Here is a 15,759-nt window from a genome sequence, read left to right on the forward strand (position 1 = left end):
GATCTCAAAACATCGGCCTGGAGATGGGGAGGAGATGGAAAGGCCGGCCCCCTCAGGATGAGGCCCCATCTGCCCTCCTGATGGAGGGTAGCTCTGACTTGCTCTGGGCGCCCCCTCCAGGGAACAAGTTCTCCAGAGCTCCAGCCTTTAACCAAGTCTCTGTGTAAGAGGAAGGCTCCTCTGGGAGCCACATTAACTCTTGGATCCTGGAAGGCCTGTGGGGGCCCATCAGCCCTCCTGGTTGGGAAGCACTGCTGAGGGGGCCAAGGCTAGGGCTCCATGGCGTGCAGTACATAAGTGCCTCACCTGGAGACCCAGGTGAGAGGGTGTGAATAAACCAATGAAACTCCTCCTCACAGCCAGAAAAACAAGGAAGACCCTGAGAGACTTAATGCAGTTCCCAGAGGGACTTATTGCCCCCCGACCCAGGCAGCTGTGGCGGAGGGGGAGGGGAAATTGGGCCCCAAACACTGAAGGAGGAAGATGTTCCCCACACCCAGGCTCGGCCCTGTTCTCTTCTGGACCCTATATCAAGAGCTATTACTGGGGAGGGGCAGGTGGGTTCTTGCCTCCCAATTAGCCACTGCTTTCGCTTCCTGAGCAAACCCCTGCTGGCTGCATGGGGGGGGGGCACGTACAGGGCAGAGCCAGACTCCCAGGGGGCCCCTAGCAGGCACTTAGCCTGGGAAGAGCTCCTCCATAACAGCCAAGCCCCTTCCCCTGGGGGCCTGGGGAGGGTGAGTGCAGAGCAATTCTGGCCTCGCCCCAGGCTGGGGGAAAAGCACCGCCTGGTACCAGGGAGCCAGGAGGGAGCCAGGAGGGGCACCCCTCAGCTTGGAGTCCTTCCCATCCTCTGCCTCCCTAGGTCCTTCTCAGCCTCCAGCTGGACTCTCCCCACGCTGGGTTGAGCCTCCTTTCCTCTGCTCCCCATCGCTGCCCAGAACGCCCACCATGGGGACACCCACCAGGAGGAAGTCACACCTGCTGCTGCTGGTCGCTGTGGCCTTGGTCTCCTCTCCAGGTAAGAGGGTTCATCCGGGCTCCAAAGCCCAGCAGGGTGATTTTATTGTTCTATCATTGCTATTATTTTAGCGATGACTTCAGAAATCATTGACTCTACGTTGCTATGGCACTTAGATTTTTGAGGCCATTTCCTTGCTAAAATGTTCCCATTTGTGGATCTTCCCTTCCCTTCGAGGTTAGAAAGAATGAGTCTCCACCATAATATAGATGAAAGCAGCATGGTCCAGAGAGGGCAAGGCTTGCCTTGGGCCACACAGTGAGATTAGGGCACAATCAGATCTCCGTGCTCTTGTCCTCCAGCGGCAGGCCCTAAGGAGCTGTGCTGTCCAATTCGGTAGCCGTAGCCGCGTGGAACTATTAAAACTGACAGTAAATTAAATTTTACAATTAGTCCTTCCGTTGTACAAGCCACATTTCAAGGGCTCATAACCATATTGGAAAGCACAGATTATAGAACATTTCCATCATCACAGAGTTCTATTAGCTCGTACTGCTCCAGTGTCCTCTGACATGAGGAGACAGGGATCAGTACCACAAAACTTTAGGAGGGCTCCCCAGGGCCACGCTATGTCCTGACAGACGGACCAGGTACAGGACGTGAGAGGACATGAGACAGAGCAGGGGGTGGCCGAGGCAGAAGGCCACAGGGACCCAAGCAAGAGTTTTCATGCCAAGGGTGCCGTGAGGTAGGGAGAGCGTTGGAGGGAGGCCGGCAGAGGTGAGCAGGCTGGCCGGCCCCTGGGGAGCATGTGGGGAACCCAGCCTGTCCAAGAGCCAGAGGGACGTCCCCCACTGCCTGCTGCTGCTCTGAGGGGCCTGTTGGGACCACCGCTTGGCCTCTCTGCCCTGACCCCCAGCTCAGATCAATAGACGCTTTTCTCCAGAAAGATCTCCATGGGAGAAAGAGTACCCATCCTCCACCCCTTCCGGAGTTCTAGCCGCCTACCCTCCACCTCCCTGCCTCACACCCCTGCAGGCCTGCGGGGCCCGGCACATTTTAGGTTCAGTCTCCCTGGGGCAGGACTCCGCTGGCACACTTCCGATGTTCTCATTACCTCCTAACTGCCTCCCAGGCCTGCACCCAAATCACTGAGGCTGCAGGGAAACGGGGCTGACCCAAGGGCCTCCCAGCACCCCCACCCGCAGGCCCGGGCCAGAGAAGCCTCTGGGGCAGGGAGCCCAGGCTGCACAGAGCAGCAGACAGCCACCCCCGAGAGAGCAGGGAGAGGCGCCAGGGGTCCTCAGCCCTGCCCCTTCCCCCAGTTAGGGACAGCTCAGGCCGGGACCACATCACCTGAGGCAGGGGGTGTGGGCAGCTGCCAGGTTCTTAGACCCAGAGATGCAGGAAGGCCCAAGGAGAGGGGACCCGCCTGCCACATCCCCGAGCTCCAGAGACACAGTGGAACATCCCATCACTGGTTCTCACCCCTCCCAGAAAGGTGTCTCCCCTCGGGGCTCCACTCACTAACCTGCCCTGGAGAAGCAGCCTTGGGTCCCCGGCACCCAGGCCGGGAAAGGCAGCGAAGAGGCCCCTCCACGCTCTCGTATCTCTAGCTCCTTCCTCTGAAGCTTCCAGATGCCCATGTTTAGGGGAGCAGAGTTGCCAGAACAGGGAACCAGAATCAGAGGGGACGTGGAACACGGGGCAGCTAGGAGGGGTGTGTGTGTGCATGTGTGTGTGCTGGGTGTGAGCGCAGCCTCAGAGGAAGGTGTGGGGTGAATGAGAGTATGTTTGTGGATGTTTAAGAGGGTGGCAATGCCAGTGAGTGGTTGTGTGGACCGGGTGCTACATTTGGCGGGGGGGGGGTGACAGATGTGCGTGGAAAGCCGTCCAGCAAGCGTGATGGCTCTCGGCCCCTGCTGCCCTCCGGAGGGAGTGCCCACGCGGCATCTCTGGGGCTGCGGGGGGGGGGGCGATGGGGCCTCTGATGGCTCCAATGGGGACGAGGGGAAGAATCACGGCCACTGTGGCTGAGGACACGGCTACGGGTGCAGCTGGCCAGGGTCCAAATCCCTGGATCGGCTCCTCCTCGCTGTGCGATTTGGGGCAAGTTGCTGAACTTTCCTCAATCTTGGGTCCCACACGAGGGAAGTAAGGAAATGGAAGTGCCTGTTGTAAAGAGGTGAGGAGAAGAAACACGGAGCATGGCATCCGATAGAGTAAGCACTCAACAAATAGCAGTTGTTTTTATCAGGACGCACACGCGCGTGTGTGTAAGTAAGCACGCGCGGACATTGGCAGCTGGGTGTGCGTGGAAACAGATGTGTGCGCGAACTTGTGTCTGACTGCGGAAGTAGCTCCGAGAGGAAAGTGTGTGTGTGTGTGTGTGTGTGTGTGTGTGAGGAAGGAAGTGAGTGTAGGTGAGAGCTGTGGGTGGATATTGGGCTGAGGGTGCGTACATGGCTGAGTGCAGAGGACAAAGCTTTTTCAGGAAGAAAGCCAGTCTTAAAGCCTCAGTGTGCCCCAGGCCCCCCCCAGCCCCCCCTGCCATCCCCGCAGTTACTAGAAGCGGCTATTATACAAGGTGGCTCCCAGCAGCCTGGCTCCCCCCGCCCCCCCTCCTTCCCAGCCAGCCTGGCAGGCCCAGCTGGGGCAGGGGTCCCTACCCTCCCTCCAGCACCATCATTAACTTGGGATTAAGCTGGGCTCTCCCACCGAGCTGCTGCTGGCGCCACTGCTGCCGCCTCTGAGGCCTGGGGCAGCCGTGAAAGAGAGAGTGATGGGTGGTGGGGAGGGCAGTGGGGGATGCCATTTCAGGGAGCCCTGCCTCCTTCCTCATTCTGAGAGCTGCCTAGCAGCTGCCCTCCTTCCCCGGGGTCCGGGGCTAGGCCTCAGCTGTGGCATGGGGGTGCACCCCCCCCGGAAAGGGGCCGACAGCTGGATGCGCTGGGAGAGGAGGCACTAATTGGTTAATGGGGATTCCGCCCCCACCCCACAACCCACCAAGGAGGGCCTGAAACCAGCTGCATGGAGGGGTAGGAGCCAATTAGGGGTGGCCTGGCTCATTGGCTCCTGCCCGACACCACAAAAGCAAAGCAGGACGGGTCCCACGAGTCAGCAGACAGAGCCCGCTCCCCAGCCCTGCGGGAAGGCAGGTGTGAAACACTGCCCCCTGTGCCTCAGTGGCCCCCCCCCGCCCCGCTCTGGGGAGGCTGAATAATGGGGCCTGGAGAAAGAGGCATCCGCCCGGGCAGGGGGCCAGGCATGAAAACTCCATTTGCCCAAGGGATACCCATTTGCTCAGCAAACTCAGGAGACCAGGGTCTAGACCTACATGTGCCACAGACTTGCCTTGTGACCACGAGCAGGTCATTCCGTCTCCTGGGACTCGCTTTCTTGAACTGTCACACTGGAACTGTATAAAAATGCCCCCAAAGCTACCTGCACACCCCACCCCACCCACAAAGCCTTCCTTCTTCCCCTACCTTCCAAGCTTGGGTCCCGCAGACGTTTCCAGAGCACACACCCTGTGCCACACTGAACCCTCCTCCAGAGCCTGGGGGGTGAGTTCATATTCTTCCCATTTCACAGGTGAAGGTGCGAAGGCTGAGCAGGCTCTGTAACAGCTAGTGAGAGGCCGAGAGCCGCAGGAGCGTCAGGCCCCAGGGACACACGTCCTCTCTCTGTCTCTTTAGCCAGTGACTTCCCAGGCCTCTCACACCCGGCAGGACAGGGGCTTCTGCCCCAAGGGCCCTGCATCTAGAACATCAGCTGCTTTTACAGCTCTCACCACCTTGTCCTGTCCTTCTCTGTCTCCCTCCCTGGACTCCAAGCCCCTTGGAGAAGAGGGACTGTGTCTTATTCATTTTTGTAACACAGTCTAGCCTGGTGCCAGGTATACAGCAGGTGCTCAAAACCTGAGTGTAGGAAGGGTGATTGACTCAACTAACTTGGCCAGCTGGGGCCCCCGGCCTGCTGAAATTCAAGTTTTAATTAATTAAAACTCAGTAAAATTCAAAATTTGGTTCCCCGGCTGCGCTAGCCACATTTTGAGGGCTCGATAGCTGGGGCTAGTGGCTACGGTATTGGGCAGTGCAGAAAATGGCATCTTGCCGTCATCGCAGAACGTTCTATTGGACAGCACTGACCGATTGGGCCCTAGGCCCTGAGGCCTCTGGTGGTGTCCCCCATCTACAGCTCAGAGTTCAGCCCGGGGTTCCCCGGCCACCTTTGGGCCAGTCTTTGAAGATCAGCCCCTCGGTCTGCTATTCCCAGAAGAGTCCACGGAGGAGAAGGTGACGCTGGCATGCCGTGCCCGGGCCAGCCCTCCAGCCACCTATAGGTGAGGCCCCTGTGGTAGGTGCTGGAGGCCCTGGGCAGCCTCACCCCAGCCCTGCTCCCAGGCTGGCTCCAGCCCAGTGGGACTCAGGAGGGTCCCCTTCCGCCCCCTGCTGCAGGTGGAAGATGAACGGCACCGAGATGAAGCTGGAGCCAGGCTCCCGCCACCAGCTGGTGGGTGGCAACCTGGTCATCATGAACCCCACCAAGGCCCAGGACGCCGGCGTCTACCAGTGCCTGGCCTCCAACCCAGTGGGCACCGTGGTCAGCAGGGAAGCTGTTCTCCGCTTCGGCTGTGAGACCCGTGGGGTGCCAGGACACTTCGGGGGAGGGCGATAGGGGGTGGGGAAAAGTGTCCGGAAAGGGCAGGTGACTATGTCCCATGGAGGCTGAACTGGGGAGAGGGCCCCAGGCTTGGAGGACGGTGCCCGAGTGCCTGCTCTCTACCTCCAGTTCTGCAGGAGTTCTCCAAGGAGGAGCGAGACCCGGTGAGAACCCACGAAGGCTGGGGCGTGATGCTGCCCTGTAACCCACCTGCCCACTACCCGGGTGAGTCGGGACCCCAGCCCACGCTTAGACAGAGGGCACAGGAGGGGCCTCCAGTCACTCGGGGACAGAGTGAAAGGTAGCGAGTGGCCCTTGGAAGCACGGACCCCTGGCTCCCCAGCTCAAAATGATCTTGTGTTTCCGTCACGGGTCTGTCGTCTTCTAGCTCTGTGCCCTGCCTCCAGACCGGGAGCACCCCGAGGACAGGAGCACAGTCACATCTGTCTTCTAGGGCTCCCCACCGCACCAGCTCGGAGCCCGGGGCCCTCAGGACTAGGGCTAGAGATCCCCGCCAGCATGCTGACGGTCCCACCCGCAGCTGCCCCGTCAGCCCAGCGCCCCCTGGTTTCCTCAAACTCCCTGTGTCCTATAGGCCTGTCCTACCGCTGGCTCCTCAACGAATTCCCCAACTTCATCCCGACGGACGGGCGTCACTTCGTGTCCCAGACCACGGGGAACCTGTACATTGCCCGGACCAACGCCTCAGACCTGGGCAACTACTCCTGCCTGGCCACCAGCCACATGGACTTCTCCACCAAGAGCGTCTTCAGCAAGTTCGCTCAGCTCAACCTGGCTGCTGAAGGTCAGGGTCGGTGGGCCTGGTGGGGAGGGGAGAGCTGAGAGGGTCGGCGGATGTCGGGAAAAGAGGGTTCCCCTTAGAGGTTATGAAGACGGGCTCACAGAGCCCAGGGTCTGGGGCCTGGACCGCTGCTGGGTCCTCCAGCTGCAGGGCCCCAGACCCTGGCCCAGGCCCCCAAGGGGGATCGGGGTCAAGAAGGAGTTGGCTCTGAGTTGTGCTGAGATCCGAAGCTCAGGAGCCCTGGTTTGCATCGTTTGCCTTCTATCTGCAAATTCCCTCTCCCCCCAGATACCAGGCTCTTCGCACCCAGCATCAAGGCCCGGTTCCCCGCAGAGACCTATGCGCTGGTAGGGCAGCAGGTCACCCTGGAGTGCTTCGCCTTTGGGAAGTGAGTGGTGGAGGAGGGAGGGGGCAGGCCAGGGCACAGCCTGTCAGAGCCCCTCTGGGGCCCGGGTGACCCCAGGGAGAGGGCAAGCAGGGTCTAGCAGCACGGCGGGCCCACAGTGGGTAGGGACCATCCCTCACTGAGCACCATCTCTCTGAGTGAAGCGTCATGCACGCCAGGGGCCTGACATACTGGGTGCTCCCAGCAATGCGGGACAGATTCAGGGGGCTGATGCGGGGCCCCCCCCCCGACGGCTGGAGGCAGGTAGTGCCATGCATGAATCCCACCCTGGCCTGCCTGGTTCAAATCCAAGGGTCTGTCACTGGCTGGCTGTGAGACCATGGCTAAACTACTTAACCTCTCTGTGCCTCTGCGCCCTCGTTCATACGTGGTAACCACCATTAACAGTACCTGCATCATAAGGTTGTTATGAGGATTAAGTGGGTTAATACACGTGACGTGCCTAGAACAGTGCCTGGCATTTAGCGAGTGCTCTGTGCATGCTAACAGTTCTCTTTTTAAAAATTGCAGTAGAAATCTCGCTCTCCCAGAGGAAGGATTCACTGGAACAGGGCTAAGCAAATAGCAGGTGCTTGAGAAATGTTTGTAGAACAATGTGTTCTGCACATTGGTCCCCTCCCCCCGTATCTCCTGTGGTTACCCAGGATGCCCCGGCTTTGTGAAAAGTTATCGGGCTTCCGGAAAATTCACATTTAAAGCACATGGGGGTGCAGTCCGTTAAGCGTCTGACTCTTGATCTCAGCCCAGGTCTTGATCTCAGGGTCCTGGGTTTGAGCCCCACATTGAGCTTCACGCTGGGCACTGGGTGTGGAGCGTACTTTAAAAAAAAAAGGAAGCACATGGAAAGGTAATATATTAACCCTTTCAGACTCACTGATACCGTAGTCCATTTTAGTACACAAATTACTAATAACTAGAGCCCTTTTGAAAAGTAAAGGCAAGGCCCTGTTGGGTAGAGGGGGAAGGGGACCCATAAAGCCCCAGGTCATAGGCCACTGCTGAGGAGGGCACTCCCAGAAGAGGCACGGTAACCAGTGCAGGGTGGGGGCAGGGAGGGCAAGCCAGCCTCAGGGTACAGACCGCAAGGAAGTTCACTGGTGTCACAATTACTGCAGGGGAGAGGAAAGGAGAGAGGAACCCTACTTCTTGCCTCTCCCCTGCCTGTGCTCTGAGCCTACCTGGGAGAGGCCCCGTCCCCCCTTGCCTCTCTCCCTCTGGCCCTCCTCCCCACCCCACCTGCCCAGCCTCCTGGGGCGTGAGAATCTATGTGCAAGGAGCTGTAGTACAGAGAGTCTGCCTAGCACAGCCGACCCGCTCCGGCTTTGTCTCCCCTGCCAGCCCCGTCCCCCAGATCAAGTGGCGCAAAGTGGACGGCTCCTTGTCCCCCCAGTGGGCCACCGCCGAGCCCACCCTGCAGATACCCAGCGTCAGCTTCGAGGACGAGGGCACCTATGAGTGTGAGGCGGAGAACTCCAAGGGCCGCGACACCGTCCAGGGCCGCGTCATCGTGCAGGGTACACAGCTGGGACACCCCCTCCCCCTGCCTTCACTCTTGTCCCTGAGGAAGCAGATCGAAAAGTCAGGGAGGGGACTGGGTGACCCCTTGCTTCAGCCTTCCTGCCCCAGGACTGCCCTGGGTGTGGAAACAGAAGAAACAGAAGCTCAGAGCTTCACTTGGGGTTGCAGAGAGCACGTGGAAGACTCTAGAATGATTTAAGTTGCTAGAACAGGCGCTGCACAGACACCTAGTGCCGACTTTCTTCCCCCGGCTGCTCCCCAGACCCCGTCCTGGAATGCCGGGGCGCCCTCTGCTGTCTGTCACGGGAACTGTAGCCCTGCAATCCTGGTCCCGCACCAGGCAGAGGCTCCTCCCAGCTCAGCCCTCCCGCCTTTCTCTCCGTTTCTCTCCCCGCAGCTCAGCCCGAGTGGCTGAAGGTGATTTCAGACATGGAGGCTGACATCGGTTCCAACTTGGGCTGGGGCTGTGCAGCGGCTGGCAAGCCCCGGCCCACGGTGCGCTGGCTGCGGAACGGGGAACCGCTGGCCTCCCAGGTAGGAGACTTGGGGCTTCCCACACATCAGCTGTCCTCTGCTCACCTGGTTCCCTCACCTTCCAGACTTTCCTCCCCCACTCTGCACCACTGGCAGCCTCTCTGGGACAGTTAGGGCACCACGGGGCGGGTGGTTCTAGGTGCTTCTTTCCATCCCAGATTCACATGGCCACGGGTTGGTCATCTGGATAGAGTCCTGACTGGAGGGTCCAGAGACCTGGATCCAGGCACAAGTCGGTCACAGAATCACTGTGTGGTCCTGAGTAGGTCACCTCGTCCCTCTGGCTTCAGGGTGCTGATAGGCAGGGGCCTGGGGAACCTGAGTCCTGGGATTCCAGGAGGTCCTGAGATGGGACTGGGCGAATGAGCCCCCTCGACAGGAGAGTGGCAGCCTAGAGTCTCCACTGCCCCCAGCCCTCCCCCTGGTCCTCCAGCAGTCCTCATGCCCCGCCCCTGCTCTCTTGGGCACAGCCCCGCGTTGAGGTGCTGGCTGGGGACCTGCGCTTCTCCAAGCTGAGCCTGGAGGACTCGGGCATGTACCAGTGCGTGGCGGAAAACAAGCATGGCACCATCTATGCCAGCGCCGAGCTGGCCGTGCAAGGTATGGGCCCAGGGAGGCAGGGCACGTCGGCACGGACACGCAGGAGGGGCTTTAAGAGTTCTGAACTGCGGCATTTCTAAACACCCAAACACACATGGGCAGCTTCCCTTAGTTTTCCAGCGGCTTCTGAGCAGAACAGAGGGATTGAAGGAAGGAGATGAGACGCTAGATTGGGAGCTCCCAGAAGACAGGGTCTCTGGCTTGTACCACGTCTGGCACGATTAAAGTGTCGGCTGCCGTGAAAACAAGGGGGCAAAAATCATTGGCAACCAAATCAATTAGATTTGTGTTTAAACCAGCCCCTTCCGCTACGTGACCTTTGGCAACTTAATCTTTTGTGTGTCAGTTTCTTGATGTATAAAAGGTGGGCAATAATAGTCCCGCCGTTGTGCGGCTGTTTGGAAGAGCAGATGAAATAGAGGTAAAGCAGAGAGGACCCGTCCGTCATGCAACAGGTGCCAAATAAATGTCAGCTGGTGCTAGGGTTCTTAGTTGTGTGGTTTGAGCTCATGGGGCCTTGGTTTTCTCACCTGTAAAATGGGTGTAGTAATACCTGCCTCATCAGGTTGTAGTAAGCTTAACTAAGACTCGTTCATTTATTCGTTCCTTCAACCAACATTTATTCAACACCTCCCCTTTCCTTCTAAGGAGTGAACATGAAAGATAAAGTCTCTGCTTTCAAGTACCTTACAATCCAGTGGAGAGAGAGGGACAATCACAAAACCAAGTAATCAAAAAATTTTGGACAGCCATAAAAAAGTACAGTATAAAGAAAATTGATCAGAGTGGTAGGAGGAAGGTGGGGCAGTTAGATGGGGTGTCTAGGGGAGACCTCTTGGAGGAAGTCACATTTGGGGTGTGACCCGAGTGTTCACAAGGAGCCAGCCATACAAAGGTCTGAGGGGTTTTTAAGCAAACGTGTATGGCAAGTGCAAAGGTCCTGAGGCAGGAAAAAAATCTTTGGTATCCTTAAAGGTCGGAAAATGGCCCAGGTGACTGGAGCATAATAACTGATGGAGAGGGGTGTGAGCATTGGGTGGAGAGGGGGGTCGTGTTTGTGAGCCCTTGTGAGGAGCTGGACTTCACCTTGAGTGTTTAAGTTTCTTAAAAGATATAGGAGGCCGCTAGGTGGGGGAGATTGTAGAAAGAAAGTGCAAAAACAGGAAGACCGACTAGGGGGCTTTTCAGTAGTTCTGCAGGAGATTTGGTGGCTTACATCAGCGTGGTGGCCGTTGGGAGGGGGTGACCCGAAGGGGCTGGATCCTGAGTGTGTTTTGGCAGTGGTGCTGCTGGAAGTCACACATGGATTGGCCTCAGAGGGTACGTGAAGTGTGTATAGCATGGAGCCGGGGGACCTCTTCATTAAGGCAACGGGCAGTGTTAGGATTCCCTGGTGACTGCAGGACACTCCCCTTTCCTTCTAGCCCTGGCCCCCGACTTCAGGCTGAACCCTGTAAAGCGTCTGATCCCTGCGGCTCGCGGGGGAGAGATCGCTATCCCCTGCCAGCCCCGGGCGGCTCCGAAGGCCGTGGTGCTCTGGAGCAAAGGCACTGAGATTCTGGTCAACAGCAGCAGGTACAAGCCCTACTCCACCCGGACCAGGTCCTGCTCCTCCTCATCCACTATGAGGGCGAGTCCCCTTCCCGCGACGATGACAGTGTGACCCCAGGTTGGCCAGATCTGCTTTCTCCCTGCTGCAGAGTGACTGTAACGCCAGGTGGCACCTTGATCATAAGAAACATCAGTCGGTCAGATGAAGGCAAATACACCTGCTTTGCTGAGAACTTCATGGGGAAAGCCAATAGCACGGGCATCCTATCTGTGCGAGGTGAGGGGTGTGGCTTGGTGGAGGGCAGGTGGCTCAGCCGCCACAGGGTGCCAGTCCATCCTCGCCACCCTGCTTTTGTGTTCCCACCTTCCTCCTAGTTTGGTTTTGGGGCTACCCCAGGATTGGACTTCATTTGGGACCACCCCCTTGCCATCATCCAGAATCTACTCCTGCCTCCCTCTGACACACTCAGGAGGCTCCTGGGAGGTCAAGATCCTGTCGGCCACGCTGCCTCTTCTCTTTCCCGGGGCTTAGGGACGACCCTCTCCCGCTGCCCTGCTGCCCCTGCCTGGGCCTCTTTCCTCCCCCACCCACCCAGGGACGTTACTGTGCTCGGCAGATGCAACCAAGATCACTCTAGCCCCCTCGAGTGCGGACATCAACTTGGGAGATAGCCTGACCCTGCAATGTCACGCCTCCCATGACCCCACCATGGACCTCACCTTCATCTGGACTCTGGATGACTTCCCCATTGACTTCGATAAGCCTGGGGGTCACTACCGGAGGGCCAGCGCGGTAAGACCTGAAGCCAGACAACCGATGGCTCCTCCCTCCTTCTGGACAGACAGGGGACCCAGGGTGTCCTTAACCATGACACGCCCAGAGCCTTTCCCCATTCCCTCAGGAATGCCATGCATGGCAAGCTCATCCTTGGATTCAGAAGAACCCCCTCCCTTAGACGTTCCCTGGATCCCACCTGAAGACCATGTATTTAGGAGAGGGTTAGGGACAAACCTGGAATGCCAGCCGCCCAGCAAGGCTCCTTCCCCACTACTGTTCTTGTTATCCTGAACCCAATGCAAATGACAACATCAGCTTGGACCATGGTTAACAAACTGTTGTTTAGTCCCGTGGTACTAAGAAAGGAGTAGTTGATTCCTCCCACTGAGCAGACAGAAACATCAAGATGCTGAGGGGTCCATGGACATAACGGAGCAGGGGACTCTGAGCCCTACCTCATGGCTCACTGCACTAGCCAGGGCCCCTTCCTCTGACCTGCCTCCCCCACTTTCTGTCCCTCATGTGCAGAAGGAAACAGTTGGGGATCTGACCATCCTCAATGCCCAGCTGCGACATGGCGGGAAGTACACGTGCATGGCCCAGACGGTGGTGGACAGTGCATCCAAGGAGGCCACAGTCCTGGTCCGAGGTGATGGGGTTTCCCACCCCGGCCCTGCCCCAACTCCCTCAGGAGCCAACTGGACTATTCTGACCTTTGCTCCCTAACTCCCCTCCTCTCCCAGAAAGCTGTGGGAAAGGGCTTCTGAGAGAGAAGGTCTTCTAAGTCCCCAGAGCCGAACCTATCCCATGGTTTTTTGAAGGTCCTAAATGAATAGAATATTCCATTCCTCCTTCAAAGCCACAGTTTTAAAAAATCTACTTCCCAAGACTGGAGAACTCTGCTGAGGCCAGAAGTTTTCAAAGCCTGGTGCTGGGAAATCTATACGCATCTCTATGTGAAGGCCTCTGTGAGCCTCTCCAGCCCGGGACACATTTCTCCAACCTCCCAGCCCCTCATCTGCCACTCACTGCTGCCCCCATTCCTGGCCCTCCCACCGCATGCCTGTTTGCTGCGCCCTCTGCTGCCCCCTCTGGGTACTGCACCAGCCCAAGCCAGCCTGGAGGAGAGGCTCAATTTTGAAGCTGCCCAGTTCTGACTCACTGTGCTCTGACCCCCTGGTGCAGGTCCACCAGGTCCCCCAGGAGGCGTGGTGGTGAGGAACATTGGCGACACCACCGTCCAGCTCAGCTGGAGCCGAGGCTTCGACAACCACAGCCCCATTGCCAAGTACACCCTGCAAGCCCGCACTGTACCTGCAGGGAAGTGGAAGCAGGTTCGCACCAGTAAGTGCGGGGCTCCACCCAGGTCAGTGCTGATAAGGCCTGGCTGAGCCCGGAACTTCAGAGAGGGACAAGCTTAGGTCCTCTGCCTGCAGGGAGCTCCCGGCCCTTGGGGGAGGCGGTCCCCTGGACGGCAAGAGAGGGAAGAGAGCTGGAAAAGGGAGCTCTCAGTCTGTGCCCTTGGAACATTGACAGACCATCTCTGGGGCTCCCCTGATGCACACAGCATCAACAAAGGCCCCCAGGGAAGGAAGTCTGCTAGTTTTCCCATCCTTTCTAAAAGAGGTGCTGAGCACTGAGCATATGGCAGGCACCACCAAGAGGGCTGGATACGAGGTGAGTCAGGCCCTTTCCATCTAGATTAACAAGTGCCAGCACACTGACTCCGGGTCCCTTGCAGATCCTGCCAACATCGAGGGCAATGCCGAGACCGCCCAGGTGCTGGGCCTCACACCCTGGATGGACTACGAGTTCCGGGTCTTAGCCAGCAACATCCTGGGCACCGGGGAGCCCAGTGGGCCTTCTAGCAAAATCCGGACCAAGGAAGCAGGTCAGAGTCCTGGGAGTCCCAAAGAGAAGTAAGGTCAGGACACAGCCCCTAACCCTCCTGAAAGGGAACCCCAGGGGAGCAGCAATTATGGGAGTTCCAACCCTGCTCACCAGGCTTCAGACTCCTAACAAAACAGATGAGAAAGGGACACAGTCAGGGCAGGGCTGCTGCACCTGGGGCCACAGCCTGGGCCTGTCAGGGCTGGAAGAACCATCCAGTCCAAACTCCTCATTTTAAAAAATGGGCCAACCTTACAATTGCGTGTGAATCTACGATGATCTCGAAATAAAAGGTTTAAGTATTTTTTTTAATGGAAAAATCAAAGTCTGGAGAAGAGAAGAGTCACATTGGCAGAGCCTGGACTTGAACCCAGGACCACGTGGTGATGGGCAGATGTCCTCCCTGGTAGTGCATGAGCTGCTGAAATCAGTTAATGAGGAAGGAGTGCGTGTGCGTGCATGTGCATGCGTGTGCGTGTGTGTGTGTGTAGGGAAGAAGTCAGTGTCTCTAAATCCTTTAGAGCAGGTGGAATGGACAGTCTTCCCACAAGCCTCCCTGAAAGGCAGGTAAGGGTCACATCCTGAGTGGGGAAGGAAGGGGAGAGAAGCTAGGAGAGGCACCTGGCTACCCTCTGAGACTTTCACAGCTGAAGGTCCAGAATGAGAGCCTTGGGGTTTTGAGATGGGCAACATGGAATCAGGACCCCATCTCCCCTTTCCTGCCCACCCAGGCTTCCCCCCCTCGCATGGGTAGTAATGGTCTGCTTTCTTCTGTCCCTTAAACATGGTCTCCCATATGGCCCAGGCCAACTCTCCAATCAGTCAACATTTTTAACTGGTACCTCTCCAGAGTAGGGAATTCCAGAAAGAGCCCCTTCTTTGGTTGAACTTCTTAGACAAATGAGGTGTGGGGGGCGGTCTCCTTCCTTCTGGTATCCTAGGAGTTGGTAAGCAAAAGACAGCTACGATGCAGAAGAAAGATGATGGGCTTTGAAATCAGAAGAGCTGAGTTCAAATTTGAACTGTACCATTTATTAGCTGTGTGACCTTAGGCAAGTCACTTAACTGCTCTGGGCCTTGGTCTTCTCGCTTGACAAGGGTGATAAGAACGCCCACCTCACAGGATCACATGGGCAACATGGTTAAGCAGCCCTTGCACCTTACAAGGCCCTAAACTACTGGCATAGAATCAAGTGATAAGATTCCCCTTGCTGGATTCTCTGTGGAACTATTTTGACGTTCAGCCAAGTTACCCCCTGCCAAGATTCATGATCTAATTAAATAGAGACTTGTTTTAATATCAGTTTTGTTGAATACTAGAGACAATTAGGAAATTAAATCTGCCATGAAGAGAAAAATAATAATAAAACCCCCTGTAACCCAAAAGAAATATTTTCTGCATTAACTGCAGTTCCAGATTATTTATTCCCCTCGTTTTAGAGCAAACTGGAGTTGGTCTCTTTTATTTAGTTTAAACTGACAGGAGAGAAGAAGACAAAGATAATTCATGGAGCATCGACTATACGGAGCATGGACTGGCACGCGAGCTAGGCACCGTCTTGTTTGATTTTAGTCTTCTTAGAGCCCTTTGAGAGAAACATTATTATCCTCATCGTAAGGAGAGGGGAATCAGGCTCAGAGAGGTTAAGTAACTTGCCCAAGGACACACAGCTAGTAAGTGGCAGAGTGGGACTTGATGTCCGGTCTCCCTTGACTCCAGAGCCCACACCCCGAGGGCCCGCTGGAGGACACAACTAGGGCCAGTTTGAAGGGGTGTCCTCGTCCTCGTCTGCTGCACAGGCACAGGCGCCAGGCTTCTGCCCGTCACTGCCCATTCACAAGCCACATCTGTGTCTTGGCCCTGACAGCGCCCTCGGTGGCACCCTCGGGACTCAGCGGAGGGGGTGGAGCCCCCGGAGAGCTCATTGTCAACTGGACGGTAAGCTGCGGGGACGGGGCAGAAGCTCTCTGGAGGGACAGGTCCTGCCCCCCACCCGTCCCCACTCATCCCTGGCCTTGCGCTGCGGGTAGACAGGATCCAGACAGAGCCCCCT

The 15,759-nt window shown here is 57.3% G+C and overlaps 1 protein-coding gene across 2 annotated transcripts in view; it reads left to right on the forward strand.

Annotated features, from left to right (window-relative positions):
- CNTN2 (contactin 2) overlaps positions 1-15,759 on the forward strand; it is a 32,405-nt gene that overhangs the window by 8,548 nt on the left and 8,098 nt on the right. For both annotated transcript variants that reach the window (XM_034667112.1, XM_002918204.4), the window contains exons 2-17: positions 866-1,021; positions 5,162-5,306; positions 5,422-5,597; positions 5,756-5,851; positions 6,222-6,431; positions 6,717-6,816; positions 8,173-8,348; positions 8,750-8,886; positions 9,357-9,486; positions 10,911-11,061; positions 11,187-11,314; positions 11,655-11,830; positions 12,344-12,464; positions 13,001-13,159; positions 13,557-13,706; positions 15,574-15,644. In XM_034667112.1, coding sequence (XP_034523003.1) covers positions 866-1,021; positions 5,162-5,306; positions 5,422-5,597; positions 5,756-5,851; positions 6,222-6,431; positions 6,717-6,816; positions 8,173-8,348; positions 8,750-8,886; positions 9,357-9,486; positions 10,911-11,061; positions 11,187-11,314; positions 11,655-11,830; positions 12,344-12,464; positions 13,001-13,159; positions 13,557-13,706; positions 15,574-15,644 — 2,282 coding nt within the window. The remainder of the gene's footprint in view (positions 1-865; positions 1,022-5,161; positions 5,307-5,421; positions 5,598-5,755; positions 5,852-6,221; positions 6,432-6,716; positions 6,817-8,172; positions 8,349-8,749; positions 8,887-9,356; positions 9,487-10,910; positions 11,062-11,186; positions 11,315-11,654; positions 11,831-12,343; positions 12,465-13,000; positions 13,160-13,556; positions 13,707-15,573; positions 15,645-15,759) is intronic.

Source organism: Ailuropoda melanoleuca, chromosome 8 (genome assembly GCF_002007445.2).
Source record: "Ailuropoda melanoleuca isolate Jingjing chromosome 8, ASM200744v2, whole genome shotgun sequence".
Lineage (NCBI taxonomy): Eukaryota > Metazoa > Chordata > Mammalia > Carnivora > Ursidae > Ailuropoda > Ailuropoda melanoleuca.